General features: G+C 41.1%; 1 protein-coding gene across 1 annotated transcript in view; it reads right to left on the bottom strand.

Moving 5' to 3' along the window:
• Positions 1-24,683, bottom strand: part of TNFRSF21 (tumor necrosis factor receptor superfamily, member 21) — a 64,265-nt gene that overhangs the window by 9,946 nt on the left and 29,636 nt on the right. Inside the window, exon 5 of the mRNA XM_005860922.2 lies at positions 13,833-14,098. Within this exon, the coding sequence (XP_005860984.1) occupies positions 13,833-14,098 (266 nt within the window). The remainder of the gene's footprint in view (positions 1-13,832; positions 14,099-24,683) is intronic.

Genomic DNA, 24,683 nt, shown 5'->3' with positions numbered 1-24,683 from the left:
TATCCCACTTGTCCTGGCTTACCAACCTGTCTCAATAGGAGACAATGATTTTAGATTCTTCTGAGTGTGAATTCTTGTTAAACCCATCCCAGAGTAGGGATTTGGGCCAGGATAATCCACATTTACTCAGCATAATTTTTGCAAACAAAAAGAAAAAAGTTGAGGAAAATAGGCAGATGCTGATTTTTAAACTTTTTTTTTAAGAATTAGGTTATCAGTTATCAGAAATTTGGAGGAAGTCTTAGAAATGAAAATATGTACTACAAATATACACTCATATATATAAAGCAAAATGATAAAATGCAAAGAATTATTGAATCGAGCTGATACATTTATAGGTGGTTGTTGTACTGTGCTTTCAACTTTGTTTGGTAAGCCTTATTTTTAAAACTCAAGAAAACAAATTTAAAACATGGGCTAAGAGCCAAATAACCTTATGACAAAAATTCCCCAAACTTTTCCTCGTCTTTTCATTGTTTAGGCTTTTGTTGTCTTTCCTTCTTTTTTCTTCTGCCCGGCCCAGCTCACAGGAAAGGGAGCAAGGAGTGCTTCCATTGTATAGGTAGGGAACAGGCTGACACTTAATTCTAAAATGATCCATTGGCAAGCAGACATTGTTGACCTTACGCTGTCTAGATCTCCCTGAGGTCATTGTGACACAGTCCAGTAAGCCAAGATAAGTGGAATAGGGAAACTGAGACAGATAAGCTGAACAAACCGACAGAACAATTTACAGCAGATACAGAAGGTCGCCTTCCTAGAGATAACATCCAGGCCTCAGTTGTATTTCAGCTCCAGATCCAGAAAAGCAGCAAAACCAGGTGGGTGACACCAGGACACTAATGACAGTCACTGACACTGACCAGCCCTGGAGGAGCACACCTAGAAAACTGACGAACTTTCTGCTGAAACCCTCCCCTGAAGCCTCACCTGAGATTCCTGCCTGGGAGAAAGAGATAAAGCCTCATGACAAAGTACCCATTTCATGTTCTCTCTTTGGGGAGCAGCCCCGCTATTCCCCTTTTCCCACTTCTTCCCCCAAGGCATGCATTTTCTAAACCCTAAAGGACCCCACAAGGCTTGAACCAGGGGAGCAATGGGCAGCAGCAGCTGGCAGCTCATACCAGGCTCCCCTGGACCTGATCCCAGGTCGTTTTTTTTCTGATTTCCCAGACAGCGAGGGCAGCCGAGCATGGGCTCTCCTGTTGCTTCTTCTACAAGCTCATACCAGGCTCCCCTGGACCTGATCCCAGGTCGCTTTTCTCTGATTTCCCAGACAGCGAGGGAAGCCGAGCATGGGCTCTCCTGTTGCTTCTTCTATGCCAGTGGTTCCCAACCTTTTTCTGGCCATGCCCCACCTAAGCATCTCTAAAGTCCTGATGTCTCCCCTGTGACATATGACTCTTATTATTCAAAAAGTGAACTCCTGTTCACGTGGAGGAAGCCTAAAATGCCATTAACTTAGTCTAAGCAACTTCCAAAGAATATGGCATCCAGGAAAGAGAAAAATAAAAGAACGAAAGGACAGTTGAAGTACTGAGGAAGAAATCACTAAGAAATTGTTAAAATAATAATAATAATATGAAGTGATATGAAAAGATAGCAAATAAAGTTTCAAAACATACAATAGCGAACTGAAATGTATACTAGTAAATGTCACAAAATATATTTATATACTGTATATGAGGCCCTTAGAACCACAAGAAATGCAAAAAAATTCACTATTAATAACTCATTCTCAAATTGCCCCCGTTAAAAATTAAATTGCCCCCCTGTAAGGCATGTGCCCCACGTTGGGAACCACTGGTCTATGCTAAGCCCTTCCTTGTTTTACCTCCCCAGCTTTAATAAATGTTCCCTCACAGTCACCTGGACTCGCATTGTGAAATTTTTCCTGCACGAAGTCAAGAACCCACGCACTACTTACTGGCTGGCCCTAGGCAGACCCACCAAGGGCCAGGTCCTCCTTCTGGTAACAATTGGAGATCATAGTGTAGACGCTGGAATAAGAGTGGATGCCAAGATGCACCAGACCACAGAGGTTGCAGAACCCAATGAACACTATGCACTGCCCAGGTGAGTGGGGTGCAGAGCCTGCAGAGTGAATTCACCCACCCTCAAGAGGCTCACAGGATTAACTTGACTGAAAACTGCCAAAACTGCTGGGAAGTTAGTTATTTAAAAAAACAAACAAAAAAAAAAACACCAAAAAACAACACCTCTCACCCACCCTAGATCTGTCCAAGCATCAGATAATGAAAGGATTTCATTTCAACTGCAACCTTACTTAAGATTACATTTAAACTTTAGCCCAGCCTAGCTGGCCATGGTGTGTTTCTCCCTTAAGTGCCCCAAACGCAGGTGAAGGTAGCTGCTGTAGTCTTGTGTATACAGTATAGGTCATCTTCGAATTCCAATCACTTCTAAGAGTTAATTTCAAAAGGCTACAAATCCTGAAGGCTACACATCCACCGACATTTAAGTCAAGGTGTGAGTGGCCAATCCTTGCCTTAAGCAAGGGAATTGTTCCTCTTCTGGAAGCCCGGGGGGAAACCACAGGAAGTCACACAAGTAGTGAGTGCTGTGCAGAGCTGCCAAAGCTGGTAAGAACCAGCTGGCTCTGGCGGGAGGAGGGCAGGGCGTGCCCCGCCCAGCTGCTGGTGCGTGTGTCCGCAAGCTGTCCGGCCGCTGACATCAACAGTAAGGCTGCGGCCCTGAGCTGACTCACTGGCTCTCAACAAAGCAGGCTGGCTCCCTTGGTTCAGAGTCAGAGTCCACTCACATTCGAACATACTGCCGCGCCTCTAAGAGCTCAGCCCCATGGAGACATGAGGAGATCATGCTGTTGGAAATGATCTCGTGTGTCCTAAACTTCACTGAAAGACATATTAGGAAGCCTTTCCACAAAAAAGCCTTTGGACAATTCTAACCACGAAAAAGAAAGTTGCACAAAGCATGCCATAAGACAATGCGGAGGATAGAAAGTTCACAGGAAACGAATGACTTTGACGTAAGAAGGCTCGAGCTCAACTGTGACTCAAATGTTTTGAACTTGCCACATTTGATTAGATTAGCATTATTTCATAAAATGGTCCATTGGATTCATGTCATCATAATTACACTATATGCGGTACACTATTCCAAAGGTTCAAAAGGGGATACCAAGAAATAGACTTCTCCCTCGCTAACCACTGACTTCAACCTCTGGCTTCGAGGTCTCAGCTACTCAGTTCCACTCCCGGGTGGTAACCACCGTTACCAATTCCCTGTGTACTTCCAGAAATACACTACACTCACACCAGTAAAGAGGTACATATATTCCTCACCCCACCCCACCCCAGCTCTTCCTTTTCATTTTTTACAATTTTTTTACATTCTTTTACAATATGTGACACAGTGTACGCATTGTTCTACACTTTGCCTCTTCCCATTTAAATGCAGTTCTTGGGGTTAGCACATAAAGATCTGAGTCACTCTTTTTGACAAGTTCATATTGTCTCACTGCATGGATGTTCCATGACTTACATAACCAGCTCTCTATTGGAGGGCATTTGTGTTGCTTCGCCTCCTGTTATTACAAATGATGCTGTAAGGAACACTTGTAGGACCTGTTGCTAGAAATGGAATGTCAGTGGTCAACTGACAGTTACTCTGGTAGCTAACGCCAGATGGCCCTCCACGGGGACTGGGCCACTGCACACACCCATTATCAGTGAATGCTGTTCTTTCTCTGTTCCCTCACAACACAAGAATTTTCAAGGCCATACTTTTCCCTCTTTGCCAGTCTGAGTGGTTAAAATTATATCTCTGCAGGTTTTGATTCGAACTTTTCTTATTAGGAACGAGGCTTAAAATCTGTATACCTTTAAGAGCCTTTAGTATTTCCTTTTGTGTGAACTACCTGGTTCACAGACTGCCCATTTTCCTTTTGAGTTGTTGGTGTCTTAATTAATTTATAAAAGCTCTTCATTTTTTTCAAGGAAATTAACCTCACATTGCAAATAACTTCTCCCAGTTATTTTGTCTTTAGATTTGCATGTTTTCCAGCTCATACAGTTATGAAGTAGTTAAATCTTTCTTGTATAGTTTCTGCGTTTCATATTACTCTCAGAAGAGCTTTACCTCCTATTGAAATTATAAAAAATTCCCATTTTTTCCTTAGTAGTTTTTGGGTGATAAGCCACTCTAAATGAGTGGTCATTCCAGCTTATTCCCTGACAGCCCAACTGTGGAGAAATCAAAATTCCCTCTGTGACAATTTTTTCATGGGAAAATCATGAGTGATAGCTGTTTCAAGGAAATAGTGAGGGAAAAGCAATTTAAATGTTGAAATTAATTGGGATATACTAAAACCTGCTACAATGCCTCATCAGCAAGTGTACCCACTATTAGCACTTGGGCTATAACTCACAACCATGGGTGGAGAAGCTAGGCCAACAGTGGAAGCTACTAAGCTTTATCCAGATATGTTTCGGCTTTTAAAAAATGAAAATATGATCTTCAGCACTGGCAACTGATGAAGAAAATACGCCTCTTTTCACAATATTGATTCTGATTTCTTCCCAATGAACCTTCTGAGAAAGCCAGGAAGTGTGTAAAAGAACAGGCTGAAAATGTCATCAACTGATAGACTGAGCCTTTTCTGGATGTTGAGCACATGTCTCCAGAAGAAAATAAAAGCCCACCTCAAATCATCTACATAACAATTTCACCGGATATATCCTAAAGGTTGGCTCACCAACCTATCCCTCCTCTAAAAATGTCAGCATCTAGAGGGATGATTGTGTGTTTATGTTTTGGGGTGTGTGTGTGTGTGTTTCATTTAATATCTTCAATGCTTGGTGCAGGGCTCAAAATACAATGGGTGTTCTATGAATATTTACTAAATAAATTGCTTGTGTTAAACCATTTCATCCTTAAAGGCTACTGGGGAAAAAAAGAGGTATGTATATATGTGTGTGTGTTGGGAAGGGAGAGTACATTGATAGCAAGACCCCAAAAATCTGTTTCCCCAACTTTTCTTTGTGTAACCTGAATACCTCAAGCTCAACTACTACATTTCATTAATTCTATGATGCATATGTTTTCACATTTTAACATCTCTGAAATAGGGATGTATCTTACAACTATAATTGACAGTATTTTTATTTCTTTCTTAGCCTAGAAAGAAATATAATGGCAGTATTTGGTACATTTTTCAACTGACATGGCCTTCAACAAAATACAGAATACATTTTAATTCCATGACCTACCTATACCTCGCATGACCATGAAGCTTGCTAGATAAGCACAGATGTAAAGCACTCAGATGGTGTTTGGGACACAATAGATACTCAGCAAATAATGCTTCCCTTTCTCCTTAATGTGCATTATTGAAAGTAGAGTGGTATTATTTGCTCTTGAGTCCAAAAAAAAGAATGTGGAATTCAAGTTCTAACATAGGATACACTGTGCCCTACTATCTGTCAAGTGCAGGACGAGGCATTTATGTTCACTATATCTAGTATATACACTCGCTATTTTTGTATATACTAGTACACTCACTGTCTCTAGTCCTCACCAGATACTTACTAGTAACAAGGCAACTACAAAAAAAACTGAGGCTTGGAGACACAATAGGATTTGCTCAGGGTCACACAGTAAGTGCCTAAAGCAAGATCAAACCAAATCCAGAAGAACAAAACCAAATTGTTCAATTTGTCAGTCCCTTCCATTAGTTCTTGGAGATTCAAAATGCAAACCCAGCACTCGACATGAAGTGGCACCTTGTTCCTGTACTTTTAATATCGCAGATCAGTGAATGGTTTCTGAAAAGCTTGCGACTGAGCAAAAAAAAAAACCCCAAGATTCTGAGTAAATCAGACGTTCTTTGCAGAATCAAAGGTTTGAGAAGCCCCTCGTGTGAAAAAGCAGGGAGCGGGGGCTCCCTAGGCAGAAACCAGATGGGAACGTCTTGGGGAAAATACCAAAATATAGTCTTGAAAACACTGTTTGTTTTAATGACTTTCAAATCAACTAATGCATACCTGCTCTTGTTTCTTATGGGGGGGCGGGTATTCCTGCTTTCTGATACTATCTTATATGTCCTCCTACACCCACACTTCTATTTAACATTTGCTTATCCCACTGAATTATAATCATTTGCACACGTGTCTCCATCTCGGCTCTCGAGCTGTGAAAGGCAGGGCCCACTTTTCTTCTTTACATGGTACCAGGCCCCCAGCTGGTGCTCGACCAAAGGTCGTGGACTAACTAAATGAAACCTTAAAAGATGATAAGAAGTAGTACAGCCTGAAATGTCATTCAAACTCTACAGGCTTATTCACGGACATCACTTCTCTATGCACAATGACCACCTTACACACAAGCGTCGTTCAGTGTCCCTGGGCCTGTTATGTGTCAGCAATCCTTTTATAAGGTCTCCTCATCACCCCAGAAGTTCCCCACAAATTAAGTAACCTGACCTCACATGGCCCCACAACAGAAGGCAGGGGCTAGATCCATGCAAGCTGAGCCAACATCTTAAGGCCTTAGGACAACAATCCCTATTTTATAAGAGATGACCAACTGGCAAAGTGACAACAAAGACAAACTGGAATAGCCAAGAAGCCAACAGTTCAGTGTACAGCTGGTATTTGCCTCAACTCGTCCTCACTGCAGTACATTTCTGAGAGTGGCTGGTCTCGGGCAGGTCTTGGGTAAGGACAGCTGCATCCTGCAGGTGTAAGCAAAGCCCAGTAACTGTAGCTCCCTCTGCGGCAGAAGCCAAGACCATGCCCAGTGCTCTTCTCACTGTAAATCTCGCAGCTGATTTTACAGAGCGAAGCCACCCAGCCTCCAACAAAGAGTCTACTGTAGTCGAGAGAAAGAGAAAGGGGGGGGGCTCTGTCTCTGGGATGTATTCCATGTGGTTTCTGGAAAGGATAAGATACCCTTAGAAATAATCAAATCATTCTACCACATATAAGTCAGTAACAACAACATTGACTTCAGTTCCATTCGTTGTTAAGTTACAGTGTGGCTTTTATCTACCTAACCTCATGGAAGGGCGGAAGAAGGGATAAGATCAATTCTTTACACTCGTGAATCTCTGGTCAAAGCAGACAACTAAGGTAACACTCTGTATTTTAAATTATTGTGGTTGCTTTTAACATTATCATTTTTAAATGTACACAAAATTCCTTCTTCTTCCCCTTTTCAAAAGGCAACAACAAAGGAAGGCTGGAATTCAAATCCCACTTATTCATCACTTTAATACCTCACTTTTCCACATCCCACAATTTAGCAGGCTATTACCTCATTTAATTCTGATAACACTTGAAGTCCCATTTTAAACAGAAAAATCGGAATCAATAAAAATGCAAACAAATTCACCCTCTTCGAGGTGTGTGTGTATTTTTTTTGGGGGGGGGGGGGGGTGGGGAGGGGGGCGGGTTGCACTGATTAAGCCTATCTACATATGCAACGTTTCAAAAAAAAAAAAAAGCATAAAAGGGAACCCAGACATTCAGTTGCTTAATTTTGTTTCCCTTTTCTGACAGCTATTGGAAGCACAGACTGTTATCTTCACACATACCATCACCTTTGTTTCTCCACTAGAGAAAACATCCCTGCCGGCCTAGGAACATTCACCCAGGGAGAAAGAAATATTTACCATGCGCTGGAATGTCCAGTCCTTGGGTACTGAACCCAGATGGCCGCCCTTGTACTCCACCATGCACTTTAAGCAGCCTTGGAGTTGGGAGTACCTCCCTACCCGACACTAAGGGACCCTCGTGGCAGGATTTAAAGGATCTATTACATGTATGAGTTGGAGCTGTCAGAAAACATTCCTCCATCGCTCTTACCTCCAGGGCCTGGGAATAACTGCAACTATTAATAGTACAGTCAGTAAGTGCTGACTGTGGGTCATACCTAATTCTCACAACAAGCTCACAGGACAGGCACTAATCGTGTCCCCATTTTCTCAGGAAAAAACTGAGGCAGAGAGACCAAAGAATTTACCATAAAGTGAGAAGCTGCCAGACAGGAATTTAACCTGGCACACACCTCCACACTGATGTTGCGATCTGGAGTCTTACTGGCTGATTAGTTGTACATCCAGTACTCCCTCCGCCCACTCTTGTGGATGTACTCCCTTAAATTATATAGGTCTGTCTAAATTTCTCCCATCAACTACAAACTACCCTTGACGGCACTGACTGTCTTACTTATTCATCTTTGCATTGCCCAAAGTGCCGGGTATAATATTGCACACATCATTTCTTATGTAATATAGATTTTAAAATAAAATCACATCATCTCCTTTGCTGTTCAGCAGGGAAAACATAAACCCAGGCATGCAAGTACTGAAGGAAAATAACTGTCAAGCTTCAATTCTATTTTGCAACTATCCTTCAAAGACAACGGGCAAATCATGCAACTTATTGCTGGGAACCTGCAGGAAGTATCCTGTAGGCCAAAGACGAATGATGGCAGGTAGAAGCTGCAGGGAGAAATGAAGAACCGCAGAAAATATTTATCTGCAGGTAAATCAACATGAAACCATAATAAATATGTGTTTTGGGGTTAAGAAATGTGCAGCGTTAAAATTCATGACAAAAAAAACAACAAACACATAATGCAAGAAAGACTAAACAGGACTAAAGTCTTCTGAGGCTGTTATACTGTTTGGAAACAGTAAGAAGTGCACATTTATAAAATATCTCTCATAATTGAAGTCTTCATGTTGTAATCTCCATGGTATCCGCACAGAGTAAAGTAAAAAATGTGTAACTGACAAGCTACCAGAAGAGAAAAAGTGGAATAACAAAAAATACTTGATTAACCCAAAAGAAGACAAGAAAGAGGTGGACAAATATAAAACAAATAATACGAGAGCAGATGTAAACCCAAATATGAGTAATTACATTAAAAATATAACCACACTGAAATCCCCTAATTAAATGACAGACACTGTCAGACTAGATTTTAAAAAACCTTACAAATATGCTACTTACAAAAGACTTTCTTTAAATAAAGCTACAGAAAAAAATCAAAGTAAACGGATAGGGAAAAAAGATAATATACAATTTGGAACGTTGTGCTAGGTTTTTGTTTCATTTTGTTTTTTAAAGAGCGCTGGTCAACAATCAATGATTCTCTCTCATCGTTGATGTTTCTATCTCTCTTTCCCTCTCCCTTCCTCTCTGAATCAATAATATATATATATATATATTTAAAAACATAAAACAATAAAAAAATGTTTTAAAAAAAATAGATAGCTTTGGCCAAGTCCCAGTAACTTCCCATGATTGTCCCACTGCTTTGCTGTTGCTTCTAAATGCTTCTGTCCTAGAAAGGGAAGAGTCAATATAATTCTGAAAGGCTGGGTTCACTTTAGATGTTTAAAGAAGAGGGTACATAAAAATGCATCTCATACCCAAGAAAAAGAGTGAAGTGGGTGAATGGTTAAGTGTGGTACATCCAGACAGTGAAATATTATTCAGTGCTAAAAACAAATGAGCTACCAAGTCATGAAAAGACATGGAGGAAACTTAGATGCATGTTACTAAGTACAAGAAGCCAATCTGAAAAGGCTACAGACTGTATGATTCCAAGTATAGGTCATTCTGAAAAAGGCAAAACTATGGAGACAGTAAAAAGATTAGGGGTTGATGGGAGTGGGGTGGGGGAAAGATATAAATAGGCAGAGCATAGAGGATTTGGGGGGCAGTAAAAATATTCTGTATATTATAATGATGAATATATGTCATTATACACTTGTCCAAACCCACAGAATGCACAATACCAAGAACGAACCCTAAGGTAAACTATGGGTTTGGATGATTATAATGTGTCAATGTAGGTTCATCTTTGGTGAAAAAAAAAAAAAAGTCATTCTGGTGAGTAATATTGATAATGGAGGAGTCTATGAATGTGTGGGAAATCTCTGTACCTCCTCAATTTTTATTAAAACCTAAAACTGCTTCAAAAGAAAAAAAACAGGTATAAAAATAAAGAGAGAGAACTCAAAGAACAGTACACCAAAAAGTGAATTTTACTATATAATTTTTGAGTATAAAAAAATTTTTTTAATGAAAAAGTTAGGCTCTGAATGTGTTTAATTTAAGAATGGCTAATAGGCTACCATGGTTAACAATGAGCCAGCTGTTCTGGACAGAAATCACTGAAAAGCACACTGGGGCTGATCCTTTCAGTGGAACATAACAGAGGTACCTCATGAATAGGAACAAACATTAACCATTTTTAAGCGCACATACACACGCAGTAGTTTTTACACATTAAGAGGCCATTAGCTCCTGGGGCAAAGTCTCAAATCCCCAGCAGCACCACAATACGCAAAGAATACAAATCCATCATAAGATGGGAAGAATCAGTCTCAATTATGCCCCCAGGGTTCTGATTCCTTGTTTGACTCTGACAGATCTCAGAGGTAAACTATGAGCCTACAGTTACATAGTGTGCAGTTAGTAAGATCTGGCAGCCAGAAACCCATGCTCGTTAGCTATTAAATTAGAGTCCAGAATGCTGCAGGACAATGATGGGCATTATTAAAATATGGAACAAGAAGCATAATATTGCCTTCTCAGCCGCCATCATAACACATAGGCTATCCTAGCACCAAAAAGAAAGCTGTAAGATGCTTTGATGCCACTGTTTCATAGAAAATAAATAACAAAAAATAGATATGAGATTTTTTTTTGTACTATAGAGGAAATAGAGCAAAAAAAAAGAACTAAAAGGTGCAAGAGTTTGGTACTTGGGACTGTTCTGCTTATTCATTGATGCAGTGGCTTTTCTTATGAACCACCCTCCTTGATATGCATTCTCTTGCATGGAGACTTTGGGCCCACTGTTCCTAGCAGTTATGTCAGTGCTAGAATGAAATAGGTGCTCACTAAACTGCTATGGACCTCAATGGAATCATCAGTGAAACATAAAAAAGTCACTAGTGATAGTCAATACCCTAGCATCATCACTACTACCACCCCTAAAATAGTACCCCAAAGACGAGGTCCAAATTCTAAGTGATTGTTGAGTGTACACAGAGAAATGAAATGGATTTGCAGAAACCAAAAATGAAGCAAGTTTTAATAAGCTTTTGGCAAATCTGACCCAACATCACAAACCTCAGGCAGTCCTAATAAGGAAGAATTGACTGTCACCTAAATCACTGCTCTCCCTAAATTAAAATGAGGATGATCCCTCTCTCAATTTAGCACAGTAAAGCAAGCCCTACCTATCCTTTCTCTTGTGCCCTTTCAGCTGTCATTCTAAAAAATATTTAAAATCACAAAAGTAATCTTCCTCATTATAGCAAATGATTTAAAAAGAAGAAAATCACTTCTAAGTCTACCATCTAGGTTCAATAACAACATTAACATTTTTATGCATTTTCATTTTCCTTTTTTTATATATCCCCATGCTCACATTTGCTTTTTCTAATGAGAAATACAAAACGCAGTTCAGTAACCTCCTTTTCCCTTAACAATATATCACGATCATCTTTCTACCTTATTCAATATTGCACTTAGCCTGTCCTAACATGGCATCCACTGCATTTTATCTTTCTTGTAGGCATCATCAAGGAGACAATGTGACTTATTCTGAAGTATCTAAAGCAGTGGTTCTCAACCTTCCTAATGCCGCGACCCTTTAATACAGTTCCTCATGTTGTGGTGACCCCCAATTTCATTGTTACAAATTAAACATAATTAAAGCCTAGTGATTAATCACAAAAACAATATGTAATTATATATGTGTCTTCCGATGGTCTTAGGCGACCCCTGTGAAAGGGTCGTTCGAACCCCAAAGGGGTCGCGACCCACAGGTTGAGAACCGCTTATCTAAAGCCTTCCTCAAGGACCTTAGAACCTACCCTGTGCCCTGCCAGTGCTTCCTTAAAGCCAACACTCCAAGGAAACATAATAATATCCGCCTCTGGATTCCCTCCATTCCATTCACCAAAGCTGTTTTCTTGAATTGGATATTTAACACCTCCCTTTGCTTTCCCCAAATCCAGCTGCTTAAAGCCCAGTTTTAGTTGTGGGCCACGCATATTGAGATCATTCCTCAGAAAGTCACGAGACACTGCTGTGTGCCTTTGAATGTTTAACACTACATCTATTAGGAATTAGTTTTTTCCAAAATTCCACATTTCAAAGAAGTTAAAAATATGCCAGGAGTTTTAAAGACCACCTTCAGAGTCAATTAGCAGCTACAAATGTCTATCTAATCACTTAGATAAAAGATCCACCTGATGACTATTGGTAAGAAAAGATAAAAAGCATTTGCAATTCTTAAATATATAAAAGGGAGCCCCTTGATATATAAAATTTAGTGCAGAAAAATAGTGAATTAGAGTTAATTCACTAGCTCTTTCAGGTAATAAGTCTGGACCACTAGAAAATACTGCAGGCAGAATGGCCTTTTACATTTTAAGTGGGTTTTAGCAAGTCTCCATGGCAGCATTTTTTCTTACTTTGGGAGTATGCTCCAAAACTTTAATCGAAGTCTGTGAGGACTATAAATCAATACCCACATTTGTACTTGATTCATGGCCTTTCAGGGAAGCACATTATGAATAGGAAAGGCTAAGTAAAATGATTTACATCATGGTTATAACTACCATTTGTAGAACACCTTCAATGCGTCAGGCATTTTATGTACTTAATTTCTAGTCTTAATCAACCTTACAAAGTTGGCTTACAAATGAGATACCAGAAGCAGAGAAAGCTGAAGTCCTTAACCCTTGGTCACCCAGCTACTACCTATCACAGCCAGGATTCAAATGCAGGGCATTGGCCCCCAAGGGCTCAGAGACTATAAGTAAGTCACACTCCTGGGTCCCCTCCATTCCCATCTGATTTGGGGACTTGAACAAGCTCAAGGAGGAAGATGAATCGTGTTACTGACTGCTGCCAGCACCACCAGCATGCTCAGGGGGTAAGCTGAGCCACATCACATAAGTTTTCAAGAAGGAGACCCGCTGCACAGTCTGACGTTAGAACCTACCCCAAAGACAATGATTCTTAACTGCACATTAAAATCACTTGGAGAGTGCCCTAACCGGTTTGGCTCAGTGGATAGAGCATCAGCCTGCGGACTCAAGGGTCCCGGGTTTGATTCCGGTCAAGGGCATGTACCTTGGTTGCGGGCACATCCCCAGTAGGGAGGGTGCAGGAGGCAGCTGATCGATGTTTCTAACTGTCTATCCCTCTCCCTTCCTCTCTGTAAAAAATCAATAAAATATATTTTTAAAAAAATAAAAATAAAAAATTCTTTAAAAAAAAGATGCTTAAAAAAAAATCATTTGGAGACTTTGAAAAATGCCAATTCCTAGTTCCCCGTAGAGATTCTGACTTGACTGGTCTACAGTGGGACCAAAGTACCAGAATTTTTAAAAAGATGTCCAGATGAGTCTCATGAACACCCATTGAGAACAAATCCCTAGCCAGGCCAGCGTGGCTCAGTGGTTGAGCATCGTCCTATGAACCAGAAGGTCATGGTTCAAGTCCCCGTCAAGGCACATGCCCAGGTCTGGGGCTCCATCCCCTGTGTGGGGCATGGAGGAGGCAGCCGATCAATGATTCTCTCATCATTGCTATTTCTATCTCTCCCTTCCTCTCTGAAATCAATAAAAATATTTTTTTAAAAAAGAGAGAACCAGTGACCTAGAGGGTGTGTAGGGGGGGTGTGTGTGTGTGTGTTTACATATATACCTAAACACCTAATATCAGGTATTTTTCCTTATTACATATTCCTAGCAAAATGTGAAGCACTGGAACCAAAAGGTGAGTGGGGAAGACAGAAGAGCCTGGATACATTACCTGGGTGGTATCTTCCATGAGTCCACGGATCTTCTCTACCACGTCGTTGCGCCGGTACTGGCGCAGGGCACTGATGAGCTGCGCGAGGCTGGCCTCGGAGCCGCGGATGGTCCAGTGCTGCAGGGCCGCGTAGGCCCGCTCATGGTCCGCCGCGTAGCCGTTGGAGAAAGCGGCCACCTCCCTCTCGCTGGCATTGCACAGGAACTGATAGATGTCCTTCCACTGGCTTCCCACTTGGGCTGCCACCAGCTTCAGGATGTCAATACCTATTCCAGAGATAAAATAAAAAAATAATAACAATTATAATAAAAGCATGTGAGGGAAGGGCTTTATATAAGGCTGCTCTGTTTTAATGACCTAAAAGAAGCATGCTTGCCCAGCCGGTGTGACTCAGGGGCTGAGGGTGGACCTATGAACCAGCAGGTCACAGTTTGATTCCCAGTCTGAGCACAAGCCCGGGTTGCTGGCTCCATCCCAATCCGGGCCATGCAGGAGGCAGTTAATCGATGTTAATGTTTCTCTCTCATCATTTATGTTTCTATCTCTCTCTCCCTTCCTCTCTGAAATCAATAAAAATATATGTACTTTTTAAAAATAATAATAAAAGAAGCATGCTTATTGCTATATGCCAAAGGAATGCATTGCCTACTATAAGCACTTGACACTCGCAGCCCATCCTGGGGACCAGGTAGGTACTCTCCTGCAAATTTCAATTCCTAAATGTGGAACCAGAAGAAGGAGCAATCTTGAAAGTACAATAAATCGCCCCTAGAAGATGTTTTGAAAGGCAAACCCAAACAAAGTCATCAGAGTGGTTCCTTTGTTACTGCTAAAAACAACCAGAACCAAATAGATTAGCGGCTCCCAGACTAAAAAAGTGGTGACTTTTTCAAGAAATCTAGAAAAAGATAAGCCATAGATGAAAACTGCAGTGGAGCTCCTCCAGCACTGTGTGGGTAAAGGGTGCTCAGCTTCTGGCAACGGCGTCCACTATGTCAGCTGACTATGCACCCAGCTGTTCCAGCCCAATGGGGACACTCCTTAAGAACTTCTCACTTCTTGTGCTCTAATTGATGCTCAAGAAGCAATGTTCTGATCTATTATTCAGTCTCCTAAGTTGACTTGCAGCTATAATGAAGACAACAGCCAAAATGACACTATAATAACAATAGCAATTATCTTCCAGGCAGTACAGTAAGACATTAGCCATTAGCTCACTGAACATCTTTATAAAGCATTAACATTCCAATTCTACAGGTAAGAAAAAAAAAAACACTTAGAAAAATTATGCAATTTGCCCAATATTACAATATTAGGTTGGGTACTGAGCCCGGTTTATTGGATAATGTTATAAATTGTCATTCTGATTTATCAGCCACTTAGAAACTCAGTCAGTGTGGGTCTGCAGTGCCCACATTTGATGAAATACAGGATGAAATGCCAAAATCAAATCTCAGAATCTACAAACTCAGGATAGGCTGTTGGCACCGACCCTCTGTGCGATGCAGCTTTCCCTGAGTAGCATGCTCTGGTGTCTTCCTCTTTATGGAACCTTCCCCCTGCAATTGCATAACAGCTTTGCCCAAATTTATACACGGGTGTGTATGCAACCTCACAGTAAGGGCTCTGGTAGTTTACCCAACAGGTGGGTGAGTTCTCTGAGTTAATACTATGTATTCCAATGAGGCTATATTCACACACCCTGATACGAGAGCTATTTTGGTTAGTAATGCCTTAGAAACATGTACTAATCAGCTTTGGGACAGCATGGATAGACCTGGAAAATATTATGCTAAGTGAAATAAGCCAATCTGAGAAAGACAAATATCACATGATCTCACTTATTTGTGGAATCTAATGAACAAAATTTGTTGACCAACAAAATAAGACCTGAAGCATGGAGGCATGGAACAGACTGACACACCTCGATGTGGGGGTGGGGGGACAAGAAGAAGTAAACCAAAGAGCTTATTTACTTATAGAGACTGACACACCTCGATGTGGGGGTGGGGGGACAAGGAGAAGTAAACCAAAGAGCTTATTTACTTATAGGCATAGCCCATGGACATGGGCAATAGGGTAGTGAAGACCTGGGGCGGGAGGAGAGGGGAGGGGAGGGAACGGGGATGGGGGCGGATAGGGCCTAAGAGGAAGAGGGAAAGGGGGGAGGGAAATGGGAGATATCTGTAATACTATCAACAATAAAAAATATATTAAAAAAACATTTGCTACTCAATAAACAAAATGGGGTCCCGTTCCCAAGTGAAGTCTAGTGAAGAAAGGCAAAGAGGAGAATCAAGGAGCTTCCTGTTAGGGTTAATTGGCTTTTTCAATTAATTAGAGGTTAACCAAGAAAAAAACCAAAATGTTTTGCTCCAATCAGTTGTTGGGAGGAAATGTTTATAAACTGAGCTATCAATTTTTGCTTAAGAAAAAAATCAATACTAATTCCAGAAGCTTCTTTGAAAATGGAGGGCTTTGTGGTTCCCCCATATCAATCCTCCCTCTGCCATGCAATCCTACTGAGGCACACGGTTTAGAAGACTGAATACACACCCTCAATCAACCTCCTGAAAATGATTTTCGAAAAAAAAGTTCATGGCAGAGGCCGCTTTCTTGTCAACTGTAAAAGTAGAATGCCACAAATTGAGACATTACTGTACTTCTCACCCTGTTTTCTTTGGCAGTGTAAACTATACTTGAACCGGTTGCTTTTCAGTTTTCACAGCAATGTTGAGCCAGATACAGAGCTTTCAATTTCAAGCAAACAGAATCCTCAAAAAAAAAAACCCCACAGGTACCAGTGCGGAGTAAGGCAGCTCTCTGCGGTTGATGTGGCAGATTGTGCCAAACACCAAAAGGCTTATTAGTCCCTGAATCTTAATTTAGGTCAGTTTGACTATGGTCCACCGTGTCCGACATGAAAACATGACTGTTTTCTTGTATGTGGGTCCATTGCTTAAATCTTCATAATGCCCATGACAGTGTGGCTTTGGGCAAACCACTAACTGTCATGTCCACTTCCTCATTTGTACAACGGAGATAGTCACTGTGGTCCCTGGGGATGAGCTGATTAGCATTTTCTATAGAGTTGATTTATTTTTGGAATACCCCATCATTATAAATGCCCCATATACTACTAGGCACTATAACTTAAGACTAAATGCATTTCTGATGCAAATACACTGCCTTTATAGAGTAATTACAGAGTTGAAAAGGCTTAAGTTTAATAACAGTTCCTTATTCCAAAACCCAGTATTTGTACTTTTTTTTTCAGCCACAAAATAAAGGAAAAAAAGAAAAACACAAAGGATAGATCATCTTATTCTTTTACTATGAAAACATGGAGCCAACGCACAAGTGAACTGGCCTGGGTCAGCAAGTCTACACCACTGCCCCCTCCCATTGTGGGAGTTGATAAATCTAACGATGGCAGAGACAGTGGCTCCCTCTGGAGATACCAGCCTTTTATCATAACACGCAATCACTCAACCTCAGCAGGTGAAGGGAGACCAGCCTGAACTAGCCCATGAGTCCGATGCACCTTACTACCAAAGAGAAAAGAAAAGTCTGCCGAGTATCTCAGGAGTATTTATTGAGCAGCCACTGTGTGTTACTACTGTGTTTGCTGGACCGAGAGCCCTTTAGGAACTTTTAAAACAGAAAGAGTTTATCACCATGAAAATGTAGTAACATCAATGAAACACAAAATGTGATGGACTTTGAAAGTGTTCTTTCTTTAGAAAAAGTTTTAGGCAAAACTAAATACAGCTATAGAGAAAAGCAGTGGGATGATAAAACGAAATTGAGACAGTTATCTCTGGAGGGATGGAGGGAGGGGAATGTTACCAGGTAGGTGCACAGAAGGCACTTAAAAAGCTATTCACAAGGTTCTATTTTCTAAGCTGGGTGGGGAGAAAATGGGTCCTTTTTTTGTTACTTTATTTGATGTTTATTTATTATTCCCTTTAAAACTGTATATATAACACACTTATATGACGTGTATTTTTTTTACTTATACATACACATACTATTGATGAGGAACCTCATATAGAAAGGTTAGTGTTTAGTTCAAGGTCACTCAACTAGTTAGTGGTACCTCTATTGTGGTGAATAGGGAATGTAGTGTTGTAGAGGAGCATTACTATTCACTGGGATTATGTTCTAGGGCAGTGATGGTGAACCTTTTGAGCTCGGTGTGTCAGCATTTTGAAAAACCCTAACTTAACTCTGGTGCCCTGTCACATATAGAAATTTTTTGATATTTGCAACCATAGTAAAACAAAGACTTATATTTTTGATATTTATTTTATATATTTAAATGCCATTTAACAAAGAAAAATCAACCAAAAAAATGAGTTCACGTGTCACCTCTGACACGCGTGTCATAGGTTCGCCATCACTGGCCTAGGGCATGGCCATCTAATCAACCTATGAATGCACTCAGGGCTGGCCATGGTGCATGTGCTTCTTCCTGGCCTATTATTACTGATGAAGCAGATGCTGGGAACATTTTCTCTGGGACTAGCAAGTGTATTTCTTGACTATAAAACTATAGTAATCTAAAAGAAGAAGTCAGTAAACTTTTTCTGTAAAGGGCAACAGTAAATATTTTAGACTTTGAGAACTATATGATCTCTGTCCCAATTCAACTCAGTTGCTAACGTGAGAACAGCCCTAGACAATACAAATGAGTGTGGCTGTGTTCTAATTAAAACGTTATTTACAAAAACTAGTAGTGGGATGGATATGGCAGGTGCTATAGTTCACCAACGCCTGAAACTATATCAAAGTTAAAGAGATCTAGACTAGCAAATGGCATAACAACTTCAATAATATTTTGTTAGAAGAAATCATGCGTGCACACACACACACACACCACACACACACACACATACAATGGAAGTTTCCACCCCAATTACTAACCTCAATGTGAAATAATAGTAAATGAAATAGAGACCAACTTTCTGTTTGATCATCTGTCCCATCAGAGTTCTAAGAGTTTTCATCTAGACATGAGACCGTCAATGTGTTGAACTGACCTGATTTGTTTAGCTAAATGTGATTCCAAAGTCTCTTTTTTCTTAGGTTGAAAAGCAGTAAAACCGTCAACCCACTGAAGTAAGTGCTATGAGACAGAGGAATGAAGCTTAACTTTGCTTTTTCTATGATGTCGGGTCCTGGAACACTGGGAATCGCTGAAGTTTCTAAACAAGTTACGGAAGGAGTCCAGGTCTATACATCAGTCTGTACTTCGCCAGGAGTGATAGGCTTGCTCAGGTGGCCCTGGCCATGGGTAAATGCCTTGTGAATTTTAAGACGCAAGTAGAGAAAAGATCATGAACTTTGCCATCACAAGATATGGTTTCAAACTTCATGACCTTGGGCAAATGACAACCTCTAAGGTTTCAGTGTCCACAACAGTAAAATGAAAATAACACCTCTTATCTCATAGGGTGGGTAGGATATTTATGGAATCCAGTATAAAAACCATCAAGCACAGCACCTCACTGCACACTGGTTCTCCTTCCCCCATCCCCTCCATTTCTGCATGGGCAAGTCTCACAGGGCAATGTACCTAAAAGGTGGGAGGAGTTCTACATAGACAAAGGCTTTAATACCAGATCATAAGAGCTGAACAATGAAGCCACGCACCAGAATTCTGGCTTCCTGGGCTTTTCGAAACCTCACTAGCCTGCGTGAAAGGGGGCACCACTGCAAAGGAGGGGCATCATCCACAGAAAGGCAAACGTGAAAGCAAAAATGCTGCCGCTGCCCCTGCCACATACAGGCCATCGCAACAGTACACGCTGCTGACACTGCCCAGACCCACCATGAGAAAGGCATGAGGTGATCAACTGGGTAATTACGGAAGAGATGGCATTTTCCAGTGCCTTATAAAACCCTGAATTAGATACTATCTGGGTGACAACCCTAATTTGAAGCTCTTTCCTTTTTAAGCTCAACGTGAGCTACATTATGCAAAAAAGGGTTCCTCCTCTTTTTATACAAACCTGAATGGACCTTTATAATCAGAGAAGATATTAAAGCTCTTTCCTGGAGACAAATATCTGCAATGAGTGCCATTATTAAGAGCCCATATTAAAGCCTTCCCTGGACGAGGTATGAAGGACAGTGCTGACAGAGCCAGAGGGAACAAAGGCCATCTAACCCACAATGCAGCACTCTGGTCTCCAGGCTGTGTGACCCGGCTCTGCACAGAAAGGGTGCATGAAGAAAATGAATATGTGTATAAGCCTTTTCATGGTACCAAATGCTCATCGTCTAACCTTAAGAGATGAAAGCATTCCCACTACATCTCCCAACTTATTAAATGTAATGTCAGTTCTCATTATTCTTCTGGAAAGCGGTAGAGGGACAAATAATGAGAAAATTCCCATGGAGGTAATTAATGAACAAACTCCTCTGAGTGCAAACAACACCACAGTACTCCCTGTGCTGTTTATCTGCATGCGCGCGCGCACACACACACACACACACACACACACACACACCTGTGTATCAGAAGACATGAGCTCAAGACTACTGCCATTTTACTTACCACCCTGACCCCCACCCCTCGCACACATGCTGTTCATTGGCATGCGCTGTGACCTCAGACTTACCAATTACAGCGCCAAGGGCAAAGATGGACACAACATACGTACAAAACAACATAGGTCATGTTTGGAAATTTGAATAAAAGCCTGTGGACACTAAAATCTTAGAGGTTGTCATTTGCCCAAGGTCATGGAGTTTGAAACCATATCTCGTGATGGCAAAGTTCATGATCTTTTCTCTACTTGTGTCTTAAAATTCACAAGGCAAAAATACCCATGGCCAGGGCCACTTGAGCAAGCCTATCACTCCTGGCAAAGTACAGACTGATGTATAGGCCTGGACTCCTTCCATAACTTGTTTAGAAGCCTGGCTTTAGCATTCTTAGAATCCATGTTCTTTCTGTACAATGGTAATTTTCTGACTACTTTTTGCCCCACATCTCCTTTGATTAGCTATCCCAGGACCTCCTTTGATTAGTTATCCCCAGAGCCTAGCACATGATAGAAGTACAATGAACATCTTTGAATGAATGAATGAGATCCTTTTTTGTCGTTCCTCCACTCTTCCCTGAAAGCCCCCACCATTTACCATCTCATTAGCCTCTATAGAAAGCCATTAAGTACCTGAGCAGCCACATACCATCACACCTTTGCTGTGTGGCTCTGCCAGGTCTCTAGTCTCTAGAATAATGACAAGAAAGGCCCACAGAGTGGTCACCAATTGGTGGAACCTGAGCTTCCTGGCACAGGAATCCAGTTCTTGTGCAACAACCTCTCCCTCTGCTGGTGCCCTCTTCCCACTGAGGGTGGGCCACTGCGTCCATGACAGGAACAGAGCTCGGCAGGAGCAGAGTTCTCCTGGGTTCTCCCACTGCACCGAAATGCCCCTGCAGAGATGAGCCACCCAGGCCATTGTCTGTCTGGCCTCATAACAAAGTAAGTGCTCCCACAAGCAACAATCTCACATGTAGATGCGTTGTTGTAGTAACCAGCATATCATAGGATGATTCAAACATGGTAGAGCAACAGGGATCACTCCCAATGCAGCACACTAGGAACTGGTTTGCCCTGAGTTAAAAAAACACTGCTTTCCTAGCGGAGGTACAAAAGTTGAAGAGAATGTTTAGATTTCATTTTAAACCCAACAGGTGCTTTCTGAAGCAAAATTAATCTCTATCTTGTTGAAGGTTTAATGGACAATAAGTGTAAGCTCTGATGAATCTCAGGAGATACTAAAAACCACTGTGCAGAGGTCTCAGGAGGTTAATGGACAGAATGTTTACCAATGGCAAACTATCAAAATAGCAGACAATTTTCCAGATGGAAGAAATAGGTATCACCAAGGCTGTGAAAAAAAAAGAATTATACTTTATTTCATTCCACCGGGGAAAATAAAATACACAAAACTCATCTTCGTCAGTGTTTGAAGCTGTTCAGTCAACAAAAGTGTAGTGAGCTCTTGCTTTGCACCAGACACTAATCGAAGCACTTTGTTGTGACAAAGCACAGAAAAGCCCTTTCCTTATGAGGCCTGCATTCTATTGGGGGAAGCAGGAAGAATTAAGAAAATAGGTACTAAGATATTTAGTGTGTTAGTGAGGAGTGCTAAGAAGAAAAACTGAGAGGGGGGGAAAGGGTGGAGGGGGCGGGGCTCAATTTTAGATACAGGGTCTTCTACCCCATATCTAAGAGAAGGCCTCACTGACGTTGAGCATTCCAATCAAGAGTTAAAGGAGGAAAGGGAGGAAGCCATGCTGATATCTGGGAGAAGGGATATCCAGAAAGAGGGAGCAGCAGATGCGAAGGATGGAAGGATGTTGGCATGAACAGGAGAAGTAGGCTGGAGCCAGTGAGCCAGGAAGAAAAGAGTGGGAGTCAGGCTGAGAGATAAATGGTGGAGGAGTATAGATTGCATTGGGCCATCAAGGCTGCAACTCTGGATGCAATAAAACTCACTGGAGATTTTGAATAGAGAATGGCATTTGAACAGGATCATTCTGGCTATTGTGTCAAAAATAAACTAAAGGGGCACAGGCAGAAGTGGGGCAACCATTCAGAGGCCATCGCAATGATTCAGAAGGGAGATGATAGTGGCTTGGGCCAGAGTGGTGGGAATGGAAACGATAGGAGATGGTCAACATCTGTATGTATGCAAAAGGTTAAAGACAAACAGCGAACCTTAAAAAGAGCAAAAAAAAAAAAAAAAAGCAGTTAGCTACCTACAAGGGAGCTCCCATAAGACTGTCAGCTGATTTCTCAAAAGAAACTTTTCAGGCCAGAAGGGAGTGGTAAGAAATATTCAAAGTGGTGAAAAGCAAGGACCTACAACCAAGATTACTTTATCCTGCAAAGCTACCATTTAGAATTGATGGACAGATAAAGAGCTTCCAAGACAAGAAAAAACTATAGGCTTTCACCACCACCAAACCATTATTATATGAAACTAGAGGCCCAGCGTAAGACCCCAGACCCACCGAACCACGAGACCCATCAATGCACCTCCTGGTGACCGGTCGTTTGGTTGTTATGACGTTACAGCATTATGGCCACTGGCCTTTTATAATATAGATTTATAATATAGATGTTAAAGGGTCTTCTTTAAGAAGAAGATAAAAAATATGAACAATAAAATGGCAATAAATACATATCTATCAACAATTGAGTCTACAAACAAAATGAAGTAGCAGAACAGAAACAGACTTATAAACACAGAGAACTTTTTGTTGGTTGCCAGAGGTTGGGGGAATGGGTGAAAAAGGTGAAGGGATTAAGAAGTACAAATTAGTTGTTATAGAATAGTCATGGGGGATATAAAATGCAGCATAGGAAATATAGTTGATAATATTCTAATAACTAAGAGTGGCATTGGATGGGTGCAAGACTTATTGGAGTGACCATTTATTAAGTTATGTAATGTCTGGTCACTGGGGTGTACACCTGAAACTAATATAATGATGTACGTCAACTGTAATTGAAAATAAAAAATGATTTAAAAAAATAAAAAGAGTGAGGTGCCTGTTAGACATCTGGGTCTGTCAGGCAGGCAAGAAAGAGGATGTTTGCATGTCCTGAGCCCTGGGGCTCTCCACTGCTTATCAGCGGTTCTCAACCTGTGGGTCGCGACCCCTTTGGCGGTCGAACGACCCTTTCACGGGGGTCGCCTAAGACCATCCTGCATATCAGATATTTACATTATGATTCATAACAGTAGCAACATTACAGTTATGAAATAGCGATGAAAATAATTTTATGGTTGTGTCACAACATGAGGAACTGTATTTAAAGGGCCAGAAGGTTGAGAACCACTGGCTTAGATGCTGGATTAAAGAAGAGCCAGCCAAGAAGATGAAGAAGGAATACAACAGCCAGAGAGTTGAGAGAACCAGGAGGATGCAGTGTCCTGCAGGCCAAAGGAAGAAAGGGTTTAGGAAGCAGGGGATGAAGGTGCCAAATGCTGTCAATGGGCCTGGTAGAGGAAACCTGAGAACTGAACAACACAGTTAAAATCTTATTGTCAGACTCTATGGAAAAAAAGGCAAGATTGTGGCTAAAATTTCACTGATTCTAAGACATCTCAAGGCATATATTTTTTTTTTCAAGGCATATTTTAAGGAATGCCTTTCCACAGCTTGGTGGCAGTGGGGTTTTTTCCTTGGTGCTATGTAAATAATGGCATGTCTCACAATCAATGGCATCTTAGATTTGCTGAAACAAAGTGAGTCATTTTTTTAATTTATAAATTTGAATCCACCTATTTTTTTTTTAAACTCAACATTATCATCAACACACCTAATATGTGGAATTCTGCACACATACTGCAATGCTTACAACCAATCGGTCGTAAAGAATGATCAACAGATGTCTAGCAATTCCTCATCCTCTGCAAAACCTGCATACACAATGCTTGACCTGGTCGATTCAGGACACTCATGTGTTTTTTTAATTGTTTTATTGCTTAAAGTATTACAAAGAGTATTATATATGTCTCCTTTTTTTTCTCCCCTTGACCCTCCCCTAGCCTCCCGTACCCCCCAGTGTCTTGTGTCCATTGGTTATGCTTATATGAATGGATTAGAAAACTGTGGTATAGCTACACAGTGGAATACTATACTGCTATAAAAAAGAAGGAATTCTTACCATTTGCAACAGCATGGATGGAACTGGAGAGCATTATGCTAAGTGAAATAAGCCAGTCAATGAAAGAAAAATACCACATGATCTCACTCATTTATGGATAATAAAGACCATTATAAACTGATGAACAAAAATAGATACAGAGGCAGAGCAGCAT

Source organism: Myotis brandtii, unplaced genomic scaffold, assembly GCF_000412655.1.
Source record: "Myotis brandtii unplaced genomic scaffold, ASM41265v1 scaffold143, whole genome shotgun sequence".
Taxonomy (NCBI): Eukaryota; Metazoa; Chordata; class Mammalia; order Chiroptera; family Vespertilionidae; genus Myotis; species Myotis brandtii.
Note: the sequence above shows the minus strand (reverse complement) of the source record. Positions and strands in the feature narration are given on the sequence as shown.